The sequence below is a fragment of the Prionailurus viverrinus genome, chromosome E1 (genome assembly GCF_022837055.1).
Source record: "Prionailurus viverrinus isolate Anna chromosome E1, UM_Priviv_1.0, whole genome shotgun sequence".
NCBI lineage: Eukaryota > Metazoa > Chordata > Mammalia > Carnivora > Felidae > Prionailurus > Prionailurus viverrinus.
The window spans coordinates 34,831,156-34,845,208 of record NC_062574.1 but is presented as its reverse complement, the minus strand read 5'-3'; the positions used below and the strand labels follow the sequence as shown (position 1 = coordinate 34,845,208).

Here is a 14,053-nt window from a genome sequence, read left to right as displayed (position 1 = left end):
GTAGCCCCTGGAAAGACAAGCGCTGTCCGCTCAGACTCCATACCCGAACGGGGTTGTCTGTCCGAAATCCTCAATTCTGGGCCAGGCCTCCCGTGCGAGTGGGCTCCGGGTCCCGGCTCCCAGAGTTCAAAGAACAACTGTGCTAATGCTGGGCTCATTGCTTTAAGTGCCGGTGGAGCAGGGGTGTGGGTGGGACACGGGGCAGTGGCCATAGCCTCCTGCCGGCTTGGTTTCGAATGCGGTGCTTCTGATAAGGACCTCGTGGGCCTCAGCATCCTCCAGTGGAGAGCGGGAGGAGTTCTGGAAAGATCAGGTCACTCCGTTCCTCAGAGAGGCTGTGCCTGGAGCCTGCGTGCCCCTCTCGGGGTGGCTGAGGGGGCCAGCTGGAGCCCACAGAAAACAAGACTCCGCCAAATGACCTGGGAATGGTCTTCCTGGCTCCGGGGGGATGGGGGAGGGGTGTGGTGGGTGTTGGAGCCCTCCCCACCCTATTTCCTGTTGAGGCAGGGGAAGGGTTAACTCACTGCAGGGTGGGAGTGGGCTACCAGCCCTGGCTCTGGATGTGCACGTCCTGGGGACAGCCAGCAGGCAGGCCTCCCCCCTCTGCCCGTGCCGCCTGCCCAGCCAGCAGGAAGGGGTTAACAACCCTGCGCTTCCTCCTGTGTCCTGTTACTGCTGAGGCAGACCTGCCCGGCCAGCTGGGCAACTTTCCTCCGAGTGCTGCCTGCCTGCCGGCTGGGCGGCTAAAAGACCAACGGGCAAGAGGCAGGGCTGCAGCCCCTCCTGGGGACCCTGCCTCCACCCTTCCAAGGGGTCTGCGCCTCCTGGGAGAGGGTGGGCATCTCCAGGACCGGGGTCCTTGGTGGATGGCTCTGGGGACGCTCCCGAGGCTGTGCTGTCCCCCTGCCGCGCAGGTCGGAAGGTCACTGCAGAGGCTGCTCGTGGTCCCGGGGCTGGGGCCAAGGGAGCCTGCACCGGAGGTAAGCTGGTGCCTCCGTGGAGGCGGTGGTGCCTCTCATGGAAGGCTCGGGGCTTAGCCTCCCTCTCGGGTCCCACGGAGAGGGGTGAGGAGGGCAGGGCTCTAGCGGATCCTGGAGGCTTTCTGCCCGCTGCCGCTCCCTCCTCCCCTCCCTGCAGCCCCCGGGAAGCAGGACTCAAGGATCGGCTCCCCACCCTGGGACTAACATCTCCGGTGGCATTCCCGCCACAGACTCCCGTTCTCCTTTGCCCACCCCTCCCCCTCGGCCTCTGTGGCACCTCTAGCCTCAGGGCAGCCCCTACCCCATTCGGGGCCCCAGGACACAGCCACCTCAGGGCTGACTCCAGCTTAGAGCTCTAGCTCGCTCCTGTCCCTCCGGGGGCAAGAGTTAGGGCACCGCCACTCCCTTCCCACCCCCCACCCCTTAGCAGCCGCTGACCTGATGCAGGGCAGGGGCCGGAGCACCTTAGCAGAGGATGGGAGGGACTGTGGGCTGGTGGGGCGCACACACACTTTGGACAAACTCTCGCACGTGACTCGACATATCTAGGCTCCTTCCTTCTCCCTGAATCCCCACTCGGGGGATGGCCATCGACTTCCTCAGCCCTGAGGATTCCCTTAGTCCCGAAAAAAGGAGCCGCCCCCCCCCCCAAGTTCTCCTGGGCACCTTATATAAAGGAGAGAGCAGATACTTGTGCTCCGTGCCCCGCCTCCTCCTCCAGCCTTCCCCTCCCCGCTCTGCCCCCCACCCTCCACCCCATCCCTGAATTAGCCTCTCAGGCTCTGCCTTCTCAGTGTCCTTCCCTCCACCTGACAGGGTCTGGCTCAAGGTCACTGCAGTAATTCCATACCCGGCCTCCCGGGCCTGCCGCTGCCGCCACTGGCTGCCGGGTTTCTGTTTCACTCCCTTTTATTTCTGGGCATATTGTGTTCGATAAAACCCTTTGCTTGTAACACGGCTGGCAGAGCTCCCAGCGGCTCCCTCCCGCGATCCTTCCTTTCCTCCTCCCTCCCTTCCGTGCTCCCTGGGCCTCACCCTGCCCCCTCTTCCCCCCCTCCCTCCCCCCCCAACCTGTCCCTTTTAACTTCAGGGGAGGGAGGTCCAGGCACCTCCCTGGAGTTTCTGATCCCTCTCTTCCCCCAGCTCCAGCAGAGATGTGCAGAGGAGTTTCCTCTGTTCCCCCTTCTAGGAGGAAAGTCCAGACAGGGCCACGGGGTCCGCACTGAGGGCCCCTCCCACTCCCCCAGGCTGGGCTGGAGGGCTCGGCAGCCTGGCTCAAGTAGGGCTGCTGGTGGAGGCAGGATGCCTGACTGGTTTTGCTGGTTTCTGCGGCCAGCACTGGGAGGGGCGCGCACTCCGGGCCGGCTGTGGGGCACAATTATTTCTCATCTTGACTCTTGCCACCCTCCAGCCCACCGGTTGGGGAGGTAAAGATAGGTCTGAGTCACTAGTGAGGAGGAGGACAGGAGTTAAACAAGCGTTGGCCGTGGCATCCCCACAGAAGGGCCTGCCAGGCTGGACGGACAGACAGCAGACAGAAGGTAGGCAGCCTTTCAGTCAGCACTCCATCCGCCTGGTCTCCCACAGGATCCCCTCCTCCGGGCCCAAGCTCTCCCAGGCACCTGGGCCCTGAAGAAGCCTGCCAAGGCCTGCTGGCCGCTTTGAACCGAGCCCAGGGTTGGCAGGGCCGGGTGGAGGGAAAGCCCAGACTGGGGGAGGGCAGGACAGGGAGCTTCTGACTCCTGCGAGTCCCAAGATTGAGCCCCAGGATTGAGCGGAGAGGTGCTGAGAGGCGCCCTCTCCATAAGTGGGGGTGGGGGTTCACGGTTGGTGTGGAGGCTCTGTGGGTCCAGCCTGTGTGTGTGTGTGTGTGTGTGTGTGTGTGTGTGTGTGTGTGTATGCATACCAGAAAAACAGCCGTGGCAGGGGGATTCTGGGTTTGGTTTCTGGTAGGACCCTGGAAGAACATTTTTCTGTCATGAGCCTGGGTTTGCTTTCTCCAGATGGCCTGGTCCTGACGCTGTGGGGAGGGCAGAGGGCTGACCCTGATTCCCTCCCCGCTGGGCTATCAGGAGATGACCACGCACCCAGGGCCTCAGGTTTGGGGAGCCCAGACCAGCCTTGCCTTCAGGGAGCTTACGTTCCTGCCCCATGTCCCTCTCTGGCCTTCTGCCCCAGCTCAAGCATTCCCTCCCATCTGTCCTTCCTCGCCCTGTGGCTTTGCTCCTCCTCACCCTCCCCTTCAGATCTCAGGCTGTCACCTCCACTGGGAAGTCTCCCCTGATTTTCCTAGCTTGGGTGTTCCTGTGCATGTCCGTGTTAGGCTGGATCGTCTATGCCCCGCATCTGGACGTGTGCGGACCAGGACTTGTGCTCTGTGCCTGGCACAACGTCGGGCTCAGAGAAGGCCCCGGGAACCAGGTGCCGAATGAATTAAGCTGCACAAACTGGTGATTTGAGAAGCGAGGAGTGGGGAACGAGGAGCTGGGAGGGATAGCTCCTAAGCGAGATCCTGGCCTCCGAAACGGGAGGGAGAGGTAATTAAACAGGAGGGAGGTAAGCAGGCATTCCTGGCAGTCGCTTTCCTGCCTGTCGCTAAGGGTGAGGACGTGGGGAGTGCGTCTGCCGGGGTCACTCCCAATCGCACCAGCTCTGTGAACTCGACCGAATCACTCACTCCTTCTCTGAACCTCACTTCCCCATCTGTGAATGGAGATAATAATAATCTCCCCGTCTTTGTAGCGGGACTGCAAAAGAGCAAAGAGCACGCAAAGCTGCAAGTGTTGGCTGAATAATGCGTCAGATAAGAAACACAAGAATGAGCACCTGCCAGAGGCTGTTCCTGGCAGCGGGGACCCCGGCCAGGCCCGAGTGGCCAGGCCCGAGTGGCTGTCCGGGTGAGCCACTGCCCCTGAGTTCCTGAGTTCCAGTCCCTCTCTTCCTCAGACCCATGTGGAACCCAAGGACGCAGCCGCCCTGCTGAGAGCTCGGCGGCCCATCCCTGGAGACCGTGACCTCGAGACGGTGGCCCTCGGCCCTCCACCTCCGGCGGGGGCGGGGGCCGCCCATCTCCAAGTCCCCAGCCATGACGACCTCAGCGCTGCGGCGCCAGGTGAAGAACATCGTGCACAACTACTCGGAGGCCGAGATCAAGGTGCGCGAGGCCACCAGCAATGACCCGTGGGGCCCGCCCAGCTCGCTCATGTCGGAGATTGCCGACCTGACCTTCAACACGGTGGCCTTCGCCGAGGTCATGGGCATGCTGTGGCGGCGGCTCAACGACAGCGGCAAGAACTGGCGGCACGTGTACAAGGCGCTAACGCTGCTGGACTACCTGCTCAAGACGGGCTCCGAGAGGGTGGCCCACCAGTGCCGCGAGAACCTCTACACCATCCAGACGCTCAAGGACTTCCAGTACATCGACCGTGACGGCAAGGACCAGGGCGTCAACGTGCGCGAGAAGGTCAAGCAGGTGATGGCCTTGCTTAGGGACGAGGAGCGCCTCCGGCAGGAGCGGACCCACGCCCTCAAGACCAAGGAGCGCATGGCGCTGGAGGGCATGGGCATCGGCAGCGGGCAGCTGGGCCTGGGCCGCCGCCACGGATCCCCGTCCTCCTACAACTGTGAGTGAGCCCCGGGGCTGTGGCTGGGGGCCAGGAGGCAGCCCGAGGTCAGAGGGATGCCGCGAGCATTCAGGGAGGTGACGAATGGAGCACGGAAGGAAGGCAGGACGCCTGGCACAGCAGGTGCCCCGCAAGTTAGCGCAGACGACAGTGGGACCATGCCCCGGGGGCTGCTGTGGTCGCAGAAGCTCAGGCTTCTGGAGTCCGGCAGCGTTCCCCATTCTGCCCCTTTCGAGCGGAGGGGTCTAGACGGCCGCCTCTCTGAGTCTCCGCTTCCTCATCTGTGAAGCAGGGAAAATCTTTCGGGTATTGGATGTGAGAATCAATGAGACCAGGCTCAGGAATGCCCTTGGCCCTGTGCCCAGACACAGGGCACAAGGTGCTCCGTCAGTGGCATTCCTCATGACCCCCTCCTGAAAACAGGGTGCTGCAGAGTTTTTGTTGTTGTTGTTTTTTTTTTTTGAGAGAGAGAGAGAGAGGGAGGGAGAGAAATGTGAGCGGGGGAGGGGCAGAGAAAGAGAATCCCAAGCAGGCTCCATGCTGTGAGCGAAGAGCCGAGCATGGGGCTCGACCCCATGAACCACGTGATTGTGACCTGAGCCGAAATCAAGAGTCACACGCTCAACTGACTGAGCCACCCCGGCGCCCCTGCAGAGCAGTTCTGGACTCTCCTCCCTGCCCCGAAGTGGGCTTCTGGGATCTGAGGGGTACTCAGGATGGTCCTCCTTTCATAAAGCCCTTGACAGTGTGCCAAGGGCTTTGAGAGCCGTGGCCCTGATTGGCTGGAACTCTCTCCCTCCCACCTCACTTGACCCCAGGCAGGATGGGCACCCCGCCCCCCCCCTCCCCCCCCCCCCCCCCCCCCCCCAGCCAGAAGATTGCAGAAGCTGGAGTCAGTGGACCTGGCTCCAAGTCTTACCTTAGGACCCTGGCCAGGCAACCTCTGGCTATTGGCACGTCTGTAAAGGAGGGACTGGAGTCTCTAGTTGGGGCGGGGGGGGCATGGGAAGCCTCACACAGAGTGCCAAGCACACTGCCTGTCTCCCTGGGGCCCTGGCTGCCAGTCGTTTCCTTCTTCAGTTTCCCCCTGAGCCTTAGAGCTTCCTGGTTGTGGGGGGAGGGGCAGGGGAGGGGAGGCACGCGGTCACAGGAGCCACGATGGCCGACGGTCCACGGTCGTTGCAGCCTCCTCCTCATCCCCCCGCTACACGTCCGACTTGGAGCAGGCCCGGCCCCAGACATCAGGAGAAGAGGAGTTGCATCTGCAGCTGGCCCTGGCCATGAGCCGCGAGGAGGCTGAGAAGGTGAGGGCCCCCCTGGTGGCCTGGGGAGGGCACTGGTGCCCCACACCCTTGGCTCCTAGGCTCCTCTACTCTGGACAGCACAGGGCCTGTCCGTGTGCCCGGGACTGTCCTGGCAGGGACTGCCTCCCTGCCTGCGGTCCCCTCTGGCTGCGCCTGGAAAGGGCAGCGAACGCTGAGTGGGGTGAGGGCACATATGTGTCTTACGGGCCTGCCGCGGCCCCGGGGAAGGCAAGTATGCTGATAGACACATTCCTGGGAGACCCAGAGATATGCTGCCCCCACAACCCCTGCTGTGGGCTTGCTGTCCTTTTAGGGGGGCAGGGATAGCCCCCCCCCGTCATCATCCTTTCTGCGAATCCAGGCAGACTGGGCAGGAAGCAGCCGGGCCTCAACACAGCAGGGCCTGGGGACGCTCAGGGGACCCGGAAGCAAAGGATCAATCTCCTTGATCTTGGAAACTGCATCGCAGACCCAGGCAGGGAGAAGGCCACACACATCTTGATGCCTTGGGGTCAGGATGCCCACATCCACTCAGGGTGGGCCCTTCTCTCTCCACCTCCCTTCCCCCTGCGGGGCTACGTTGCCCTCCCGCCCGGGAGTGGGAGCACTGGGCCGAGTTCACCCCTTTCCTTCCTCCTTTGCAGCCCATCCCCCCAGCCTCCCACAGGGATGAGGACCTGCAGCTGCAGCTGGCTCTGCGCCTGAGCCGGCAGGAGCACGAGAAGGTAGCAGGCCGAGCCTCCTGGGCAGGTGCAGGTGCTGGTGCAGGTGCTGGTGCAGGTGCTGGTGCTGGTGCAGGTGCAGGTGCTACACAGGCACTAACCAGGCTCCTCCCACTGCACCCAGTGGTCCCGCTGTGCCTAACCTCTCTCCCTGCACTCCTCTTGACTCCAGCTCCCCTGGTCCCCTCAAGTCCAGCCTGGGCTGCTCGTGCTGTCCTCACTCCCCTGTGCCTTCCACAGGAGGTGAGGTCCTGGCGGGCAGAGGACTCCCCTGTGGCCAATGGTGCTGGGGCTGCAGTTCGCCGTTGGCAAGACAAAGAGCCAGAGAGAGAAGAGGGAAAGGAGGAGAAGCTGAAAACCAGCCAGGTAGGGAGGGGCTGGGCTGCACGGGCTGACTGAGCCTGAGAGATGAGCTGAGTCGGTATTTGTAGACTTCAGAACTGCACTTCATATGTAGTAAGCACCGTTTAAGTGTTTATTCAATGGGAAGAGGGATAGAGGGGGTGCAGCAGCCCTCGGGCCCAGACCACATGGGCTGGTGACTGGGCTGACAGCAAAGTGGGATACAAAGAATCCTGATCCCCTCCCCCGGATTTGGGTTCTGGATTTGCTGTCATTTGACTTGGGGCACATCACTGCTGTGGGCTCAGTTTCCTCCTTTAGTTGGGCAGCTCTATCTCTGGTATTCTAGGATTACGTGATACTGTGGATCCAGATTGGGGGCGGGGGGAGGCGGGCTCAGGCACATGGTACTCACAATATCTTGGGCTCATATACATACTTTCCAAGAATAGGGGAGTGGGTAGCTTCTGGGAACAAGGCCACCCTCCAAAGCTGTGCACGGAGCTAGGATGTCTCTATCCCCTTTCTGCCTGTGTTCACTGTGGCTGGTTTCCAACTTAGGAAAGCAGACCTGTTATAAAATCTGTCTTTTGCCACTGATGGGCTGGGGAGCAGAACAACTGAAGGGGTCAGGCAGGCCTGGGTTTATCCCAGCTCTGCCTCTCCCCAGCTGTGCGGCTCCCTGCACATCGTTTCCCCTCTCTGAGCCTCCGCTGGTGCGTCTATAAAATGGATACACCACGACCCGCACTACTTAGTGCACAGGGTTGTTGTGCAGGCACCAAGCGGATGAGGAAACATTTTATCAACTGCAAAGCACTGTACGGAGACAAGGGCTCCTTAGTAGATGTTTGTGAAGTGAACAAAGGCGAGAAGGAGCTGGGCTGAGGAGGACAGGCCAAGGACCGCCCTTCTTCTGGTCGCGCCCACTTCTGAGCCATGGCTGCCTCTCTCCCTCCACAGTCTTCCATTCTGGACTTGGCAGACATCTTTGTACCTGCCCCGGCCCCGCCCTCCACACGCTGCTCTGCTGACCCATGGGACATCCCAGGTGGGCATGCAGGGCTGCAAGAGGTTTCCAGGCTGGCCCCAGAAAGCCCCTCCCCATAGCGGAGGGCCAGCTGAGGGCAAGACACTCACCCCTCTGAGCCTCAGCTTCCTCTGGGACATGGGGTTGTAGTGAGGGATGGAAGCGCACATCTGAAGAGCCCAGCTCATGGAAAACTCGGAGATGTTCTCTCGGTTCCCCCGGTCACCTTGGCTTTCCTGAAGGCCCAGCCCGTCCCTGCCCTTGACTGGGCAGGTGGCCTGAGCTGCCCATGCCTGGGACTCCACGTTCCTGGCAGAACTTGACGAATATGGGCTCCAGCTTGCTGGGTGGTCCTGAGTCAGCATCCCATCTGTGAAATGGGACCCTTGGCCTCCCAACTTGGTCTGGGTAACTGGGAAGGGCCCTGGGCTGGGTGTAAAGGTGGGCCGGGGGTCATGTCTGTACTGTTTCCGTTTTAGGTCTCAGGCCGAACACAGAGCCCAGTGGCTCCTCCTGGGGGCCTTCCGCAGACCCCTGGTCTCCTGTCCCCTCGGGAAGTGCCCTGTCCAGAAGCCAGCCCTGGGACTTGCCCCCTATGCTCTCCTCCTCAGAGCCCTGGGGCTGGACCCCAGTGCTGCCTGCCAGACCCCCATCCACAGACCTCTGGGCACAGAACTCCCCCCATCACCAACTCCCCGACACTGGGGCTGACCCTTGGGGAGCCTCAGTGGAGACCTCCAATGCACCTGGTAAGTAGAGGGCCAGAGGGTGTGGGTGAGGGGCTGGGAGGACTTCCGGGTCCCCTCCCTCCAGCGCCAAGGGGCAGCACATCCTGTCTGTGTCAAGACAGCTGCTTGCCTAAAAGGGGTCAGACCAGTGTCTGACCTTTTTGCCAGCCCATCTCATCTTCCTCTTCCTCCTTGGCTAGCTCTAGGTGGTACCTCACCTTTTGACCCATTTGCCAACCCTCCAGTATCCGCAGAGACCAAGGAGGGGCCGGAGTGTGCCCAGGCCCTGCCTTCGGGAAAGCCCGGCAGTCCTGTGGGTAAGCAGGAGGCAGGGGATGATACAGCTCTGGGGAATGAGGGACCTGCCCAGAGGTGGCCTCTGTCCTCTTCTTCCCAGAGTGACCACTCCCCATCCCTACCCATGAGCTCAATCATTTCTGTTCCAGAGCTGGACCTGTTTGGAGACCCCATTCCCAGTTCCAAGCAAAATGGCACCAAGGAGCCAGAATCCTTTGACCTGTGTGTACTGGAGGAAGCGCTAACCCAGCCCAGTAAGGAGGCCCGAGCATGCCGGACTCCTGAGTCTTTCCTGGGCCCTTCGGCCTCCTCCTTGGTCAACCTTGATTCATTAGTCAAGGCGCCCCAGGCTGCAAAGACGCGAAACCCTTTTCTGACAGGTAGGACACCCCTTGTCTCTGCCGCGTCTCAACACTGGGGGCCCCTGCTCTCTCCATCCCTCCTTTCAGCCCCTGCCCTAAAAATCTTACTCTTCTTCCCTATTTCTGAGACCCCAGATCGTGCCTCCTCTCCCCGCCACCCCATTTAGGGCTGTGTCCCCCCGGCGCACTCCAAGCTCCCCATCCGCTCTCGTTCCGCAGGTCTCAGCGCTCCATCCCCCACCAACCCGTTCGGTGGGAGCGAGCAGGCCAGGCCGACCCTGAACCAGATGCGCACCGGGTCGCCCGCGCTAGGCTTGGCGGCCGGCGGGCCGGTCGGGGCGCCCTTGGGCTCCATGACCTACAGCGCCTCCCTGCCTCTCCCGCTCAGCAGCGTGCCAGCCGGCGTGACCCTCCCCGCCTCGGTCAGCGTCTTCCCGCAGGCCGGCGCCTTCACGCCGCCGCCTGCGAGCCTGCCACAGCCCCTGTTGCCCACGTCGGGCTCCGCGGGGCCGCTCCAGCCGCCCCCGCAACCCGGCACCAACCCCTTCCTCTGAGCGCAGCCCCGCCCTGCCCCGGCTGGCCGGCGCATGCGCGAGGCCCCGTCCCGGCGCGGGGCGGGGCTGTCACCCCAGGACCCGCCCCCGGGAAGGCCGGAAGGGCTGACTCCGCCCCCAGCCCCGCCTGGACGCTCCTAGTGGCCCCCGCCGACCCTCTCTCCCTGCTCTGGAAGCTTGACCCTGAAGACTGCCGGGGGCTGAGACCACGCCCGCGTCCTCAGCTCCCACCGAGTGGACTGTTTGGAGGCGTGGTGTCTGGGTCAGGACCACGGCGCAAACCACCGGCTGCCGTGGGAACGAGTGCTTCGCCGTGTGGGGCACAAAAATGCTCCCACTTCCTGTACCACCCCCTCAGCCCCGGCACCTTCGCTTCCAGATGCTCCCCGGGCTCTCGCTCATTCTCTCATTTCATTCATTTACCACAGATCTGCACTGGGGGTGATCTAATGGCAGGGAACAATAGGCAGTTGTTCCCGCTCATTGTGCACTCTGTGCTGTAAGCACTTTAGACAGATTATTTAATTTAATCCTTGCAACAGCCCTCTGAGGTAGATAATACTATTCCCATTCAAGACTGGCTACGTAATTTGTGGGGGCCGGTGCAAAATGAAAATGCAGGGCCCTTGCTCCAAATTAAGAATAGCAAACTGGGGGCAGCAGGGCATTAAACCGAATGTACAGCCCTCGGTCCTGCTGTCACTTTAGAGGTGAGGAAACAGGCTCAGAGAGGTTAAGTGGCATGCTCAAAGTCACAAAGCTAGCACACACTGGGGCTGCGATTCAGACTGTCTGGCTCCACAGCCCTGAGCGCCCAGGCTGGGCCCCCGGTTTCATCTGCAAATATTAACAGCCTGGAACAAAGTGGTGGGCTCACCTGGGAGGGATCCAAGGGCTGCTAAGCCCACAGCCTCCAGGAGCTCAGAACTCTGGGGAGACAAGCCGGGTAGAGGAGCCCTCATGTTCCTTTGCTTTACTGAGTCACCTTAAATCTAGCTCTACCCTTCCCCCTCTTCACCAGGGCAAGAAATTCAATCTCAGCTATGCTGAGAGAGCCTGACCCCTCCCGGGGGCTTCCGTGGGGTCTGAGAAACCAAAGGGAGGGGCAGGGCCTGGTACCTCATCCTGGGGCCACCTTGGTCACCCCTACTCCTTTTCCGCTCAATGCTCTCCCAACTGCTGATTTGTCCTCAGTGCTCAGAGTCTGGCCCTACAAGGAGCCTGCTACTGAGGGAAGATGGCCTTCTATAGGCCAGAAGAAAATTGGGGGGTGGGGAGGGGCAGGGAACAGGATGCTGCTGTCTTTCTTAAGTGGAAGGGGGATGCAGGGAAAGGAGCTGCCGGGTTTTGGTTCAGGTTTTGGTGTTTTTTTTAGAGGGAGAGAGGGAGTTCTGCTGTGACTGTTACAGGCGGGATGGACAAGAGCACCTACTAGGAGTCAGACCCCCAGAGTTCAGAACTCTGCTCCAAGATGTGCACTTAATAATAATAGTAATCACTTAGTAATAAGTGGTTATGCTCCCTGACCTTGAGTAAATTACTTAACCTCTCTATGACTCTGTGCCTCCGTTTCCTTACTTGTCAGACGGGAACAAGAATTCCTTCCTTATGAGGTTTGCTCGGCGGCTCCTCCCGGGTCAGTGTCCGTTTGGCCCGGGGCCTACCCCCTTCAGAGACTAACCCTGAGCAGTGAGCCCATCATACCCCTCATTCCTGGTCTTGCCCGGCAGTGCCGAGTCCAGCCCCCATCTGTCTTCTGGCATGTGCACCTACACCTGGGAGGTCTCCATCGTTCTTGGCCACTGCCCCACCTGTCACCCCTTCCCTACCTGCACCCTCCTCTTCTTCTAAACTGACTCTCCCTGTGGACTTGACTTTCCTCAGGACTCCCAAGGGGTCCTGCTTGACCGCCACCAAGAAGAGATTGGTAGTTTTGTTCCCTGTAGCTATTTCTGGACCGTTTTCCTCCAATGAGAGCCTTCCTTCTTAGAGCCTCAAGCCACTGGGCTGCTGTGCCTCCTCGTTGCCTGGGTCTGTGCCCCACCCCATTCTCACCAGGCTTCAGGCTTGGCTCACAGTCTTCTCATCCAGATCTTGCTTAACCCCGCGTGACTCTATTATTCAGGAGGATGGCCTTGACCTCTCACCCATGGTCACATTTTTGGGCTTGTCATCACCCCAAATTCCTCCCCACTCAAGGCAGGCTTCCTGTTCTCTGATCTTAATCTCATTCCTTGGCATCCACCATACCCTCCGGCTTGCCAACCTCTCTGCCATGACCCCACCTTCAATGTCATCAATCGCCTTCTCTCAACCAAAGCCTGTCCCTTGATATTTGTCATAATCTGCCTCATCCATCTTGAAAGTCTTTCCATCTTTCCCTTCATATCAAACACCCATACTACCTCCCTATGTCTCCTTTCTTTTTTTAAATGTTTGTATTTTGAGAGAGAGAGAGAGCACTAGCTGAGAAAGGGGGAGGGGTACAGAGGATCCAGGCTCTGTGGTGATAGCAGCAAGCCAATGTGGGGCTTGAACTCAGGAACCCTGAGACCATGACCTGAGCCAAAGTCGGAAGCCCCAGTGACTGAGCCACCCAGGTGCCCCCCATGTCCCTTCTTTCCTGTCCTCCTAACCCACTTCAGTCGGCTTCTGCCGTCAGCCCCGCCTCACTGGAACACTCTATGCTAAGCCCACCCAATGGCCGCCATGATGCTGAAACCAGTAGGCTTTTTTCAGTCCCATCTTGGTTGGCTTTTCCAGAGTCCGACCATGAAGGTCCTCCCTCCTTGCAACTCTCCGTCCCTTTGCCTTTGGGACACCACCTCTCCTGGGGTTCCCTTGACCTTCTAGTGCTTCTCTTCCACAGGGGCACTCCTGAGTTCCCTGAGCCCAGGCCTGAGCCTGCTTCTCTCTTGCTGCTCCCCAGATGATTCCCTTCCATGCCTGCACTGTCTCCACAATGAACACCCTGATCCCTCCCACCAACCTCTCCTCCGCGTCCCAGAGCCGTGCTGTCTCCACACACGCGTCCCAAGGGCACCTCGAGCGAACATGTCCAAAAACGACGTCACGAACCCCCACGTGAGCCTCTCAGTGCCCCCTCCTCAGCAAATGGCCTCACCGTCCAGCATAATCCCCCCTCTGCAAACCACTCTTGATGCCTCCCCCTCCCTCACTGCCAATTTTTAGGATGTTTCCTCCTCTACAGGCCTCAAGACCCTTCTCACTACCTCTGCCTCCACCTGCTGCAGACCTCCGCCATCTCCCCTGGGTCCTGCTACGGCCTCCCAACCAATCCTCCTTCTGCTCCTGCCCCTTTCCAGTCCGTTCTCCACTAGGAAGCCAGAGGGACCTTTCCAAAGTGCAGGATCACTCCCCTGACCAAAGCCCTTCAACATCTTTCTTCTTTCATCAGCAACCAGAATTGCTACGCAGACTTCCGGAGTCCCTCCAAGACCTGGATGCTTGCCCGGCAGCCATGCCGGCCTTCCGTAGTTCCTCAACTCTGACTCACCACTATGCCACAGGGCCTTTGCACATGTTCCTCCTGCTTCCCCAGCACTCCCCCCACGCCCTCTCCACACCCCACCTTCTTGTTCCTCCACGGCTGCTACACAGATGTGATTTCCTCAGGGAAGCCTCTCCCACCAGGCCAGGCTCCTTGTTAGTCACGGCCCTTCTTACAGTGGGTGGTTGTACATTGGTGTGTATGGCTGTCAGATTAGCTGCCGTCTCCTTCAACAGACTGTGAGCAACACAAGGGCAGGAGGCTGGTCTCTCTCCACCCACCGTGGTACCTAAGCAGGGTGCCTGCAGGCAGCAGGCACTCAATAAATATTGGCAAAATGTAAGGAATGAGACAAGTGTAAAAGTACATGATGGGACACAAAGTTGGCTCGTCGTTATTCAGGGAAGGCTTCTTGGAGTGGGTGGGATTTGAGCAGGCCAAAGCTCACTGGCCAGGCAGGCCTGGACAAGCCATGCCTTCTGCTGGCGGCTCATTTCTCATTTGTAAAAGGAGCGAAGTTCGACAAAATGACCCGAGGCCCTGGCATCCTCATAACCGCCCATGTTCTCCTCAGGGGGGTTATTCTCCCGCCGGTCGCTG

The 14,053-nt window shown here is 60.3% G+C and overlaps 1 protein-coding gene across 2 annotated transcripts; it reads left to right on the top strand.

The window, feature by feature from the left end:
• Positions 1-712: 712 nt before the first annotated feature.
• Positions 713-11,495, top strand: EPN3 (epsin 3). Of its 2 annotated transcripts, none has more exons than XM_047832662.1 (10): positions 713-980; positions 3,927-4,603; positions 5,789-5,907; positions 6,552-6,632; positions 6,870-6,995; positions 7,935-8,022; positions 8,481-8,750; positions 8,930-9,046; positions 9,176-9,406; positions 9,608-11,495. In XM_047832662.1, the coding sequence occupies exons 2-10, from the start codon at positions 4,066-4,068 to the stop codon at positions 9,940-9,942; spliced, it is 1,905 nt and encodes a 634-aa protein (XP_047688618.1). In that variant the 5' UTR covers positions 713-980; positions 3,927-4,065; the 3' UTR covers positions 9,943-11,495. The 2 variants fall into 2 exon arrangements, with proteins under 2 accessions (XP_047688618.1, XP_047688619.1); XM_047832663.1 differs by lacking the exon at positions 713-980 and adding an exon at positions 1,974-2,521.
• Positions 11,496-14,053: the final 2,558 nt, after the last annotated feature.